General features: G+C 39.7%; 2 protein-coding genes and 1 non-coding gene across 3 annotated transcripts; 1 reads left to right on the top strand and 2 right to left on the bottom strand.

Annotated features, from left to right (window-relative positions):
- Positions 1-7,205: 7,205 nt before the first annotated feature.
- On the top strand, positions 7,206-7,866 carry LOC147930970 (uncharacterized). The gene is made up of 2 exons (XM_087477113.1): positions 7,206-7,353; positions 7,478-7,866. Exons 1-2 carry the CDS (start codon positions 7,206-7,208, stop codon positions 7,864-7,866), a joined length of 537 nt encoding a protein of 178 aa, XP_087333239.1.
- Positions 7,867-8,793: 927 nt separating this feature from the next.
- Positions 8,794-9,411, bottom strand: LOC147930969 (uncharacterized). Its single transcript, XM_087477112.1, has one exon. It carries the CDS (start codon positions 9,409-9,411, stop codon positions 8,794-8,796), a length of 618 nt encoding a protein of 205 aa, XP_087333238.1.
- A 2,177-nt stretch (positions 9,412-11,588) lies between these two features.
- LOC147930968 (small nucleolar RNA R71) lies at positions 11,589-11,695 on the bottom strand. The gene has a single exon (XR_015576740.1). It is a non-coding gene; the product is annotated as a small nucleolar RNA R71 (small nucleolar RNA).
- Positions 11,696-14,438: the final 2,743 nt, after the last annotated feature.

The raw sequence follows: 14,438 nt of genomic DNA, 5'->3' as shown, positions 1-14,438 counted from the left end.
GAGTGGTGGTCCGAGTGGACGGTCGAGCCAGGTGCCATATCCAAGGAATGAGTCAGTTGAGGAAGATCCTAAGAGGACTGAAAGCGAAGAAGAAAGGGAGCCAACCCTTAATGAGTTCATGAGGAAATACAAGGCCAAAGGGAAGAGGCCAACAGTTGAGGTTGAACAAGAGGAGATTGAAAGTGAGAGTGAGGAAGAAGATGAAGAAGAAGAGCTAGAGGATGATGGAGAAGCAGAATCTTGTGGGTTGACTAAGAGGCAGTTGTATGAAGCTTTTATGAGAATGGAGTTCTTGGGGACTAGATATCCTCACAAGGAAACCATGGAGAAGCTTGCCATTGATGAAGATGTGGAGTATCTTTTTGAAAAGAGTAACTTAACCAAGTTCATGGGGCTTTGCATGGAGGGCTACAAAGAAGAAAGTTGTGAGTTTCTAGCCACTGTCAAGCTGCATACATATGCAAGGAAGGATGCTGAGGTTGGAGCTGGTCACATTTCCTTCACAATCAAGGGGAAGAAGCATGAGCTTTCAATGAAGAAGATAGCCAATGTGTTTGGTTTTGAAGTTGGGAGTAATAGAAGCTTGATGATACCAAGAGAGGAGCTCTATTCAGTTTGGGAAACCATTGGGGAAAACAAACTCTACTCATCCTCCAATTCCAAGAGTTCAAGGATAAGGAGCCCAGTCCTAAGATACTTCCACAAAGCTCTTGCCAACACCTTCTTTGCTAGGAAGGAAACTGGGAATATCAATGAGGGTGAGCTTAAGATGATTGACATGGCTCTCAATGGGATCATCCTCAAGGCAAGAGATGGAACCATCATTCTTGGGAGCACTGTGGAGACTGATCTTGCAATGGTGCTCATAGACCACATGATATATTTGAGAAGTCGGGTAGGCAAGTTGGAGAACAAAGGTCCAAGAGGAGCACTCACCATTGGAGGCATCATCACTCCAATTCTACAAGCTGCCAAGGTCCCACTTAGAGGAGAAAGGGTCTCACCAAGATGGATTGACTCAAGCTAGCTCACCTCCACTCTCATCCTAGCCAAGGAGATGCATCAAGGAAATCACATCTTCAATTTTGAGCTTCCAACACTTGGGAAGAAACAATTGATCTTGCCTAACCAAGAGCTCACCACCATTCAATAAGGAGCCAACATTGACTTTTGGCCAGCTGATGAGCACTTGTTTGATGGGATAGTTCAACCTAGAGTTGATGGAGCTGGAGATGTGCAAATGGCTGATGGAGAGGAGCAGTTCTATTTTGAAGATTATGAGCCCAACCCAAGGGATAGTAGAGGAGTGAGAGAGAATAGCAAGAGATTGACACTTTTGCAAAGGTTGAACAAGTGGCATGGGAAGAGGTTTGACAAGCTTAAGAAGAAGGTGACCAAAATGGCCAAGTCCATCAAGGGCCTCAAGAAGGAGATTGCTGAGCTGAAGAGTGGAAACTCATCTCCAAGCCATTCAAGCCCTTTGAGGAGGAGTAGCTCAACTAGAGCACTTTCAAGAGTTGCAAACTCTGTGGAACCAGCTAGAGCTTCAATGTATGAGCCAAATCAGAGGAAGAGGAGTTCAAGTAGCCGAGAACAACAATTTTCGAGGCACTCGACTGGCTCACTCGAGCACCCACTCGACTGAGCACCCCAAATGCACTCGGCCGAGTTCCAGCCCAGATCACCATATGGCTTCCCACCTCCAGCTGATTATCCAGGCTATCCAGGTTACCCTCCCATCCCACCTCAGTACTTCATGTATCCAGCACTCTACCAGTACTTCTACCAGCAGCAAGCCCAAAATTTTGGCATCCGCGGTCCAGCTCGACCCCCCCACTCAAGCACGCACTCGACCGAGTGCCGGTCGATCGCTGTCGTCGAGCTGCCCCAAACTCCATCTCCAAGTGACCAACAAGACCCTAACTACACATTTGACAGCATGCAAGAGGATGTGGACAACTTCTTCTCCAATCCTTGAGGTACCACTATCACCTTCCCTTGAGGTACCACTATCACCTTCCCTTGAAGTAAATATCATTGCATTTCATATTATGTTTTGTTTTTTGTCTTGAATCCTCAATCAAATTTCTTTCACACAGAGGACTGTGTGATTTAAGTTTGGGGGAGGGTTTGAGATAGCATTTGACATTGTGTTTTGTGTTCTTATTTCAAATTTTTAGCATCATCATGTTAGTATTTGCATAGCATCTAAGGCATAGAAAAACCCTAAAAATTTGAAATTTTTTTGCAAAATCTTTATAAAAAAAGAGTGTTCATGTAGTTTGCATTGCATATTAGGATCTTGTTTAGCATGTTTCATGTAGGATTGTATAATATTTGCATTAGGGATCTATGATGAGTATTTCCTTGTTAGCTTGCTTAATTCACTAGACTAGGATCAATGCCCAAGTTAATAGTACTTTGATGCTAGTTGAGTGGTTAGAAGCATAAGATGGAACCAAGCCTTGAATTCCTGCATTGCATTTGGTCTAAATTGAAGCATGTTGTGATTTGACACCATTTCCTATCTATAAGAACCTAATATTGAATTTCAATTATCAATGTGTGCATTGCTTTAAACTCATGGATACCATATACATATTTGGATAATCTTTCTCCTTTTTACCACTCTTGTTGATCCAAGTAGCTGATTAAACCATTGAAATCAGTTTCCCTACCCCTTAACCAACCCTTCTTTCAAGCCATGTTTATTCTTGTGTGTGTGAGGCCTATTTTTGGGATTGAGCTTGGTAGAAAGTGTTAGGTTTGAACTGACAAGAGTAAAGCCTTGTTGTGTGTGTAGTTCTAGTTTGCATTTTTCAAACTAGATAGGACTAGGTGGTTCACTTGTTGGGTTTAGGACTTGGCTGTTTTGAAAAGAAAAGAGGAAAAAGAAAAAGAAAAAGGGTAGAGTCTTTAAGAGGAGAATGTGTTTAAGCAAAGTCTAGTGAAAGGATGGGAAGTAAAATTGTTGAAGATGGTTCTAGTTAAAGAAAAGAAAAGAAAGAAAAGAAAAGTCTAGCAAAAAGCTTGTATGTCTTAAGAATAAGAAGAAAAGAGAACTATAGCAAATAAGTAAAAATCCCCCATCCCACTAGAAAGATCAAATAAGAAACCTCTCCTAAGACTTGAAAACCAAAAGAGAAAAGGGTGAAAGAGAAAAGAAGAAGTTAAAGGGTAGCACTAGGATCATTTGGGTTTAGATTCATAGGACAAACACTTTGGGTGCCTTTGGGTAGACAAGATTTTTTTCTTGTATGTGTCTAAGTGTTCTTACCTTTAGCATTCTTCTAAAGTTCAATCCATTTTTATGAGAGAACCTTGATATTGATAAGCCCCACTCTAAAAAGAGACCATCATTGTCTCTAAACCTTTATCTCCAAGCCAAATGAGTTTAAGCATTGCATAGAATTGATTCATGTTCTTGATTAATGAATGTTAAAGGAAATGGTTGATTTGAATGCATGTGGACATCTAAGGCTCAAATCAGTAAAGGTTGTGATATGCTTGTCTAAAATCTTTAAGTACAGCTCATTCAACTTGCATCATAGTACTAGTAACTTGGACATTGATTCTAGATGGTCTATTTGCAAGCTTTAGGAGCTGAGATCCCACTTTCAAACCTCACCTACCTTCTTATGTCTTGATTATTTGCTTGAGGGCAAGCAAAGACTAAGTTTGGGGGTGTTGATGTTCATATATTTTACCCTGGTTTCCCTTAGTAAATTCACATCTTTTGCTATCCATTTTTACCATTATTGCATAGCTTTAGGACCAATCATGCATTAGAGTATAGTTGCAATGCATTTGCATATTTTCATGCATAATCAGGTGATTTTGGAGCTTAAGGAGCATGGAAGCAATGATGAGGAGAATTGAGGCAATCATGAAGGGAAAGCAAGAGAGTTAAGGCTGAAGAACCAAGGTCCAGAGTCCCACTCGACCAGACACTCGACCGTGTGCAGAGAGGGACTCGACCGATTGGAAGCTGCACGAGAGAAGCCAACTCAACCGGTCACTCGACCGAGCACCGGGTCGAGTTGGCCGAGCCGCCTAGTTATTTTGTCTTTTAGCATTTTTAGGGCTTCCACTACTTTTTCTATTTAAAGACCTTGTACCCAGCAGCCACCAAGAGTCCAGCTTTTTAGAATAGTCAGAAACCTAGTTTTTATCCTTTTGGGAATTATTCCTTTTGCACTTTTATTTTTCTTAGATCTTGTACTCTTTTAAGAGAGAAAACATAAGATTCTTGGATTTTGTTGGTTTCATAACTTTCAAGATATTAAGAATTCGTGTTTGATTCCTTCTTGAATATTTTAGATCTTTGCTTTATCTTTCATTTAATGCAAGTTTCAGTATTTTCTGGGTTTATGACTTTGATGTTCATCATGTGTTCTTGTGAGTAGTAGCTTAGGATCTTGAGGATGGGTTAGGCTGGGCTGTGTTTGAGGTTTGTTTGCTTTGGTCAAGCTTGATTGTGGTAGAATCTCTTCTAGGCTAGATGTTCTTAATGCTGATCCTATAACTGAGAGGGTAGGGTTTGATTTCAAGCATCTTAGCATCACACCAATGTTTAAGAAGCATAGATCAGGCTAGATCTAGAGCTTACCATTAGGCTTGTTAAGAGATTAGAGGTCTTGTTTGGTATGAGACATATTGCTTAATGCCTGCTTGTGTAGATTCTTTACTTTGTGAGAACAAGTCTAGAGATGCATAGGTTTGATTGTTTCTTGCCATGAGAGTGGATTAAACTTTTCTTAGAAATATATGTCTAGAGATTAGCTCAAAGTTTGCTTGAGATTTGTTGACCAAGTTAGATGACCTCATTCATTAGTCCAGCCCATGAATCCCTCCTCAAGGCCTTCCTTGTTTATTGATTTTTAAGTCTTAACCCTGCTGTTTGATCGTTGTTTGATTCACTTGTGTATTGCTCTGTTTTTCTTGTATTGCTCTGTTTCACGGATTTGACCAGCTCGACTCTGCACTCGATCGAGTGCTTGCTCGAGTTTATCCCTAGAACTCCTGTTTATGATTTGTAGTTGTCCTGTCTTATCTCTTGTCTCATTCCAGTTGTATTTCTGTTGCATTTACATATTGTCTTGTTCATTACTTGTCTTGCATTAGTTCATTAGTATAGTTTCTATTTCTGTTATAGCTTCATATTAGTGATAATCATTCTGTTCCATTACATTTAGCATCTAGTTCTAGTAGCTTTACTTTCTGCTCTTTACATTTCTTCATTAGGATTGTTAGTGACAAACATCCTTTGCATATTTGGCTTAACTTAGGCTCATATACACATCTTGATTGTTCACAACTCTCAGATTGGATTGACACCTCTTATACTGCAACTGCATAAGGGGAATTGAAACACCTTACCATCCATTCATTCATATCTCACCATTGCATACATCCATCAATCCATCACCCACCAAATATATCTTGTTTCACTTCTTGAAAGATCACCCATGGTGAAACTACTCTAACATAAGCACACTTAATTGTGGAGTTTTTTCGGATCCTTTAACTAGAAAGATAAGTGCAATTTGGTGACATAGTTGGCCAAATCAATTCTTTTAAACCTCTCTCCAAATCGGGGTGTAACAATTTGTAAATATTCTAAAAATCGTGACTAATTTAGAAGATAAATTAGTAAGTTCCCTAAAAGTAAATGTGAAATAGAGAAATACTTATTCATGTATTCAAACAACATTCACAACTAATTTTTTATAATCCACTAGATTATGATCCGCTGTATACCGTGGGGTAAATTTTTTTTCTATTTTTCTTAAGATATTATTTTAATACTAATTTTGCTAATGTACTCTTTTGTTAATTTTAGATTATGACTCGTGCTATACCGCACAACAATTTCAGATTATGACTCGATTATGCTCTGTAGTATAGCGCACAATAATTTTTGTTTAATACAATTTTCATTAAATCAGTTTGACTCGACATATTTTATATTGGTGTTGTTAAAATAGTAAAATAAAGATTTAACCTGTATTATAATATTATATTAATGATATTTTTTTTACTATTATCAATTCTATTATGTAATGTCATATAACCCGTCATTTAATATAACTCGTTTGTGTTATTTTAAAGTTTTAGTATGTTTAAATATTCATAATTTTAAGTTTTTTTATCAAGTTTAGATACATCAGTTATAAATTATAATTTTCTTAAAATTCTATAATCTACTATATACAGTAAATTTATTATATATGTATGTTGAACACACACTTTTTATATTAATTGAGTAATATATATTCGTTTTAAAAAATTCAAATCATAATATATGCAGGAAAAATATACATTTTTATTAAATTTATGTATCATATGATGATTTACTACATTTAAATTTTAAAATAAAAATAAAAGATGATAGGAGAATAACTTTTTTAATATGAAATAAATATTCTAAATATCTATATTAGTTATAGAATATTATATATATGGATCTTCAAAATATTTTAATTTTTTTTTGTTATAAGGATAGTAGAAAAAATTTAACTAAACTTGTTTGGATATGAATATAAGCATTCAATGGCATTAAATGCAAAAACTTTCCAAAACAGATTTTTGAGCAAAAACTGCTGCAAAAATACTAGTATAGATATAATCAAAAAACAATCAAAAAGTGGAGTGTGATAAACTTATTGTCGGCATTAAAGTGGCAAATAAATGTCCACCGATCTTACACCTTTTATTTGCTGATAATAGCATTTTCTTTTGCAAGGCAAACAATGAACAATATGGTTTTAGACATTTTTAAAAAGTATGAATCGGTCTCTGAGCAACAAATTACTTTCTCAAAATCTTTTAATTTCATGAATTTTTGTTCAATTTAATTTATTTTCCACATTATTCATGTTGTTGTTCTCCTCCTCTTTGAAAGGAAAAGAAAGTATTCATTTCTCAAATTGTTTTCCAAAATTAGTCAATTTTTCTCTTTGGTACCTCAATTATATGAATTGAAAGTTTTCATGACTAGGTTAACTACGTGTTAAACAATTCACTGATGATAAATAAATCCGAAAATATACCGTTAAATAGAGTTATAAGCTAGCTTGTGAGTTGGTTGAAGATGTGGAGTTTGGTCCGACTTGTTCCGCCCTCCGCGCTCATGCTTGGAAACTAAAGGTTGCACCAAAAGTTAAACACTTTTTTGGCAAATTGCGTGTGGTTCTCTCCTTGTGATGGACCGGCTAGCTAGACGAGTTATTCAATGTGATAGTCAGTGGAAAATGTGGGATTCTACGGTTGAGACAATTAATCATGCTCTTTTTGAGTGCCCTTGGTCACGGGATGTTTGGGATTTTTCGCCGCCTCGGGTCGTGCCTAGGGGTTTTCTCTATACCTTGGTGTTTACAAATCCGGATTTTATTTTCTAGATGGCGGCTGCTCACCAGGAAGATTTGGTAAAGCATCTTTAGTTACTATGGATTTTATGGTTGTTCTGGAAAAACAGAAACAACAAACAAATTCCAAGGCGTTGAGGGAGAGTCATCAAATATCATTGATCAGCCTTTGTGCGACAAGTTATTATGGGATGAGGTGCACTCTTTCTCAGAGCATTTGTCGGAACCCCCTATACGAGGGATTGTCCATGATCATTTACCTCGTTGTCAGATTGATGGATCTTGGAAAGCTACATATGTGAACTCAGGTTTGGGCTGGTGGTGCTGTAACGTTGAGGACCAGACCCTCTTATTGGGAGCAAAGTGTCGTTGTCGGAGCCCTTCCCCCCTTCATTCGGAGTTTGAAGCTTTGTTATGGGCCATTGAGTGTATCATTTATGGAGGTTTGACCTGCCCGAGTTTTGAGACAGATTGTGCAGAGTTCATCGTGATGGTATAGAAACCTGACGATTGGCCGGCATTTTCTAACCTCCTGGATGATTTCAGGTTGCTCAAGACTTCTTTCCCTCTATGTACCCTGTCTAGGATTCCATGTGTGTCAAATCTGAAGGCAGATTGTCTCACTCGATCCGCGAAATATTTTCTCTTTAAAACTCTTTCCTTCCGGTTTAGGCAACCAAATATGTAGTTTTCTTTGAATTAATGTTTGGTTGAAAAAAAAAATAAGTTTTCTAATCATAAAATTGCTCTCAAATTGTTTAATGATTATTGATAATAAGTAAATGATAAAATGCTCTATTATAAAATTGATAGGTTGCGAGTTCAAATGTATGCATTTATGTGGGATGCTCTTCAACTCCATAAATTCTCAACTGATAAGTTTTTGCTGAGGAATAATCTCAACCCAATTTCAGAATGCGTCACCAGAATGATGCAGCTTTGATCGTGTATGATCAATTTCTAATCTCTCTTTTTTTTTTTTAATTTCTAATTTTTGTATTCTCCGGTTGAGGCAGATCAGATTAATAAATCCTCCATGTAACAGTGGTCAAAAAATCTTATTTGAAACTATCAAAAATACTTTAAATTACGTTAATCAATTGGTAAAGGATAATACTTGGGTTCACCCCTAAGGTGAACATCTTTATTTACCCTTTTTTTTTTTCAACCTAACATTAAATAAATAAAAACTCCTCGATTGGTTGCCCCAACTGGAGGAAAGTTGTTTACAAAAATTGTTTCTGACAATAATACTCTAGAAGAACGAGCTCAGCAATCGGCCTTCACATTGGATGTACTTGGGACCTTGGTAAGGGTAAAAGGAGGCACTAAGCACCTGGAACTCATCAAGAAGCGTTGAGAAAGCCGGCCACTCCTCCGGAGCTTGCACCATCGCTAGTAACTCTGCAGAATCCGTCTTGAACCTTCAACAATTAATCCCTCTGGAAAGGATACACTCCATCGCCCATAATAATGCTTCTAGCTCTGAATGAAGTGGGGATGCAATGCGGCATTGACATCTGGCACCCATTACCAAAGTCTGATTCTCACCATCAGCACACCACCATCCTAAACCTGAATGTGGTTTCGTAGCTTTCCACGAACCATTAACTTGACAATGAATTAACATCTCCGAAGTATGCAAGGAATCCGTCAAAACGGAGTCAACCCTTGCAGCTATTTCGGCTTCCTCCCACCATGATTGTTCACGTAAAGCCTGATTAATGATATCTATTGGCTGTGATTGTAACCCTTGGAAAACTTTTTTATTCCTATCCTTCCATAAGAGCCAGACCAGCCACGGTATCGAACTATGAGTAGTGCCTAAATCCATAGGGGCTAAACCTTTGCCATATATAAAATCTAAGTTTGAATAGATCAAACCAAATGGGAACTTGTCCGTGTCTGATCCATCAAAAATCCTCTCCCAAACCTGACGGGAATGAGGACACTCAAATAAAGTATGGTTAATAGACTCTTCCTCTAAGTCACATCTCTTGCACACCGTGTCACAATTAACTCCCCAGGAGGTTAATCGCACCATCACCGTGATAACACTCGTATTTACATGTTTTTAGCATCCCTTTTTGTCCATATTTTGCATTGTTCATACCTCTAACTTAGCGTTTTTAGACCATTTACTGTAGGAATCAAGTTTTAGAGCATTCAGGGTGTTGCATTTCTGCATTTGCATATATTGGATGAAAACAGGTGCTAAAGAGCCAAAAATGGGGAAAAACAAGGACAACTTGAGCATGTAACCGAAGGAGCCATCGAGCTACAAGAACAAGTCCGAACCCCAGCACGATCGAAGAGGATCCAAGAGCGCGAAGAGCAACCCGAAGATCCACCCGAGGAGTTACCCGACTCAAGCCTCATGCACCCCATCGAGTAGACCATCGGGCAGGTCTGGGAAGCTAGGTCAAATGGGTTTCCATATATAAACCCCCTCTTTCCCTAGCTCGCAAACGAGCACGCCGTAGACCCTCAAACCAGAGAGCGAGAGCTTTTGTGAGAGAACTGAGCGACTCAACATTTCTTCTTGTTTTTGTACTTTTAATTTGTAGTTTTTCTTAGATCTTTTATCCCTACTCTTTTCTACTATACTCTATCTTTTTAATAATGTCATTTTCGTTTATTTCTATGGTTTTATTATTCGTTTCTATGTCCGAGTAGTGTAGCAAAGTTTCTAGGGATGGGATATATGATTAGGTGTTCTTGATCGGTTAGGATTCTTTAGTTGATTGTTATGATAGATAAATTTCCTTCTAGGTTGATGTTCTTAATGCGGTCAACAGACCGACAGGTTGAGACTTGATCTAGGGCGTTTATAATGCTACAGGCCGAAAGGGTTAGATAAAATGCTTGATTAGGTCAATGCTAGAGGTATACTTAACTTTGAGTGACAAAATCAGATAAGTCTAAGTATATTGACAGAAAAATGAATTGTTCTTAATGCCTGCTTGTTCATATTGCTAGTGCGACAGTGTGGTAGTATGTTCAAGGTTGATTGTTACTAGTGCGACAGTGTGGTGACAAGGTTTTAGAAAATAATTGCTTGAGGCATCCGTATTGGTCTAGAACACTTAGGATTCGATTACCCCCATCCTTAGGAACTTTCGTATTTCATTCCTTGCATTTTCCTTACTTACTCGATCACTTACCCGATCAGGTACATGATAACCTGCATCGAGTAATACCTCGAGCTGTTCATAGTTCGCCTGCATACTCGATCACCCCACTCGATCCTGTACTCGATTGCTTTCATCGAGTGCTTAGGTCGTGTGGTTTACTTGTCTGTATTCTTTTAGTTTGTTTATATTAGAACTGTTATAACCAAACCCCCTTATTGCTTGGCTTGACTTGCTAGATTCTGATTGCATCCTATATGCTAGCAATACACAACCATTTGGATTGATAACCCTTTGTACTACAACTGCAAAGGGAATTGATACCCTTGGTGAAAACCAGTCTATCAATTTGGCGCTGTTGCCATTTGGTTGTTTTATTTTGCTACGTTTAGGATTTCAGGATTTGCTAGATCAAGTTCGTTTGTTTATATTTGTTTCGGATATTGACTTGTTTGCTTTCGTCTTTGTTTGTTTTGCTCTCAGGTACCAAAACCCGAGCCCCCACCCGACCCGTCACTTGATCACTTGATCGAGTTGATCCTCGTGTACAAACTCGGATACTTGCCTGTGCATGCAAACACGATCCAGAGGTAGTCAGAACCTGAGTCCTTTCATCGACAACATCGACAGACCTCGGCTACTCCGACAACAATAAGTTCAACCGGAACTAGCACCCATTGAGTAGACGATGAATAATGAGAACGGTCCACCAGCTCCTCAAGCAAGGACCAACATAGGAGCAGGAGATGCCCCGACTACTCACACTCAGAGGAATAGTGTTGTGCCACCTGCTGTGCAGAACAACAATTTTGAGATCAAGAGTAGTCTCATCCAGATGATACATAGCAACAAATTTCATGGACTGCCAATGGAGGACCCATTGGATCATCTGGATGAATTTGATAGGCTCTGTAGCCTAACTAAGATAAATGGAGTCAGTGAAGATGGAATCAAGCTAAGGCTTTTCCCATTCTCTTTGGAAGATAAAGCACACATTTGGGAGAAATCGCTCCCTAAGGAGTCCATCACCACTTGGGAAGCGTGCAAGAAGACATTCCTGGCCAAATTCTTCTCAAACTCCAGAACCGCAAGGCTGCAAAATGAAATTTCCAGCTTTGTACAGAAGAACAATGAAACGTTCAATGAAGCTTGGGAACGTTTCAAGGGGTACACAACTCGATGTCCACATCATGGCTTCAGTAATGCTTCATTGCTGAGCACACTATACCGAGGAGTGGTCCCCAAGATACGGATGTTGCTGGACACCGCAAGCAATGGTAACTTCCTCAACAAGGATGTTGATGAAGGTTGGGACCTAGTTGAGAACTTGGCTCAATCTGATGGCAACTACAATGAGGAATATGATCGCTCTGTGCGATCTATAGGAGAGGAAGATGCCAAGTACAAGAGGGACATGAAAGCCCTCAATGACAAGCTCGATCAGCTCCTCAACCAGCAGAAGCATGTCCATGCTATATCAGAGGAAGAACAGTTTCAACAGCAAGATGGGGAGACTATGCAGCTAGAGGATGTTAACTACATCAACAACCAAGGAGGGTACAACAGAGGGTACAACAACTTCAAGCCGAACCCAAATCTATCTTATCGGAACCCGAATGTTGCAAATCCTCAAGACCACACCTACCCATCTGCAGTTCAAGGGAACCAGACACAACAGAAGCCTTTTGTCCAGTACAACCAAGGCTATGCGCCTAAGCGACCATACCAAGGCACCTACAACCAACCACCAGGATTCCAACAACACCAAGGTCCACCGAACCAGTCACAAGAAGTCGAGTTACAGGCTACAGCTTCTATGGACATCGCTAAAAGATTCGCGGAAATGAGCAACAAAATCGACTCAGGATACAATGACCTCAATGCCAAGTACGAATCACTCAACACAAAGGTTCGATACCTGGAAGGCCACCAACCTACACCAAAGATCAATCAACTGTCGGGTAAAGCTGTTCAACACCCCAAGGATTATGCGACTGCTCAAGCCATTTTCCTAGATGATGATTATGAGGACTACCTCACTGGGGACAGTGGTGATCAAGATGGGGAGGATGTGGATGACTCAATGAAGAATGAGGACGAATACTATATATCCGAGTATGAACCCGAGCCTTCACCCGATGAGACTGATCAAGTTGATGATCGAGCACTGGTTCGAGATTCACAACCTGACGAACAACCCGAAGTGAAACCCGATGACCTACACGATGATGTTGATTGGATGATGCATCGAGTAGATGTTGAGAAAGGAGATCAGCCTCAACCACCTGCACTGGTAGGAGGGGAGTTGGAGGAAAGGTTCAATGCTGCATTTGACATCCAGTTGGAAGCGCTTGCAGAGCGAATGGCTAAGCGCAAACCTCCACCACCTAAGCTTTTGCCCCCACATGAGCTTCAGCAGGAAGCTGCAAAGGAAGCAGCTAGATTGGAGGATGAGGTTAAGGAGGCTGTCAAGGAGATCGGATTTGAAATTCTGAGAAGTGGAATTTGTTTGGATCCTGAGGTAAGAATTGAGGAAAAACTTGAAGATCCTGGCTCTTTTACATTGCCGTGTTCAATAGTATTTCGGATTTTCAAGAGCTGCTTGTGTGATCTTGGAGCTTCGGTTAGCATCATGCCACTTTCAGTTGCTAACAAGCTGGGATTCACCGACTTCAAACCAAGTAAGCAATATCTGGTTCTAGCCGATAGAACGGTAAGGCATCCGATTGGCATTTTAGAAAATCTGCCCCTAAGGATTGGGAGACTGGAAGTGCCTACCGACTTCATGATCCTAGATATGAACAAGGAACCGGATGATCCACGGATTCTAGGAAGACCATTCTTGGCAACAGTTGGTGCGGTGATCGAAGTGAAACGAGGCAAGATGAAGATAAAACATGGTGAACACCTCAAGATGGAGTTTGAGGTGAAGAAAGGGGTTAAGAGGCCAACCATAGATGGTCAAGCTTTTTCCACTAGGACCAAACAAAGAAAAAGGCTACATCTTGAAGAGGTTAACACCACATTTGCCATGGAACGTGGACAAAATCTGGGAGATCTTTTGAACCAACCTACTGTAGTGGAGAGGATTCCAGAACCTTTTCCACATGGATCCCATGCTTAAGGAGCATGAAGAGTCAAGCTTAGTGACTCTAAACAAGCTCACTTGGGAGGAAGTCCCAAAGATATCTTTTAGTTTTAGTCTATTTGCTTTATTTTCTTTTATTTAATTTTTCTATTTTTGCAATTTTTTTTTTAAAATAAAAAAGAAGAAAAAAAAATTGAAAAATTGGGAAGAGGGAATTGGTAAACCCGAGGGTCAACCCGACACCGTACTCGATGCGCCTGATCGTGTCCCTGCTCGGGTAGCAAGTGGAGTCCGAATTCCACAAGCCAAGCCCACTCTCGGCGAAGCCCACTAACCGAAACCCTAGCTTATTTAAGGAGGTCGAACCCTTCTCCCTCCTCATCACCGATAAGTCTCCCTCATTCTCTTAAGCTTTTCAATTTCCATAAGTTTCTATTCGTCTCTCTCGATTCCAAGCTCATTCGATTTTCTTTGGAGACTAACTTTATTAATCCCAAGAACTAGCTTTTTCTTTTTCTTCTTTGGAGATAACACTCTAATTTACATGTTTTTAGCATCCCTTTTTGTCCATATTTTGCATTGTTCATACCTCTAACTAAGCGTTTTTATACCATTTACTGTAGGAATCAAGTTTTAGAGCATTTCGGGTGTTGCATTTCTGCATTTGCATATATTGGATGAAAACAGGTGCTAAAGAGCCAAAAATGGGGAAAAACAAGGACAACTCGAGCATGTACCCGAAGGAGCCATCGAGCTACAAGAACAAGTCCGAACCCCAGCACGATCAAAGAGGATCCAAGAGCGCGAAGAGCAACCCGAAGATCCACCCGAGGAGCTACCCGACTCAAGCCT

The sequence above is a fragment of the Camelina sativa genome, chromosome 12 (genome assembly GCF_030686135.1).
Source record: "Camelina sativa cultivar CO46 ecotype springtype chromosome 12, ASM3068613v1".
In the NCBI taxonomy this organism is placed as follows: domain Eukaryota; kingdom Viridiplantae; phylum Streptophyta; class Magnoliopsida; order Brassicales; family Brassicaceae; genus Camelina; species Camelina sativa.
Note: the sequence above shows the minus strand (reverse complement) of the source record. Positions and strands in the feature narration are given on the sequence as shown.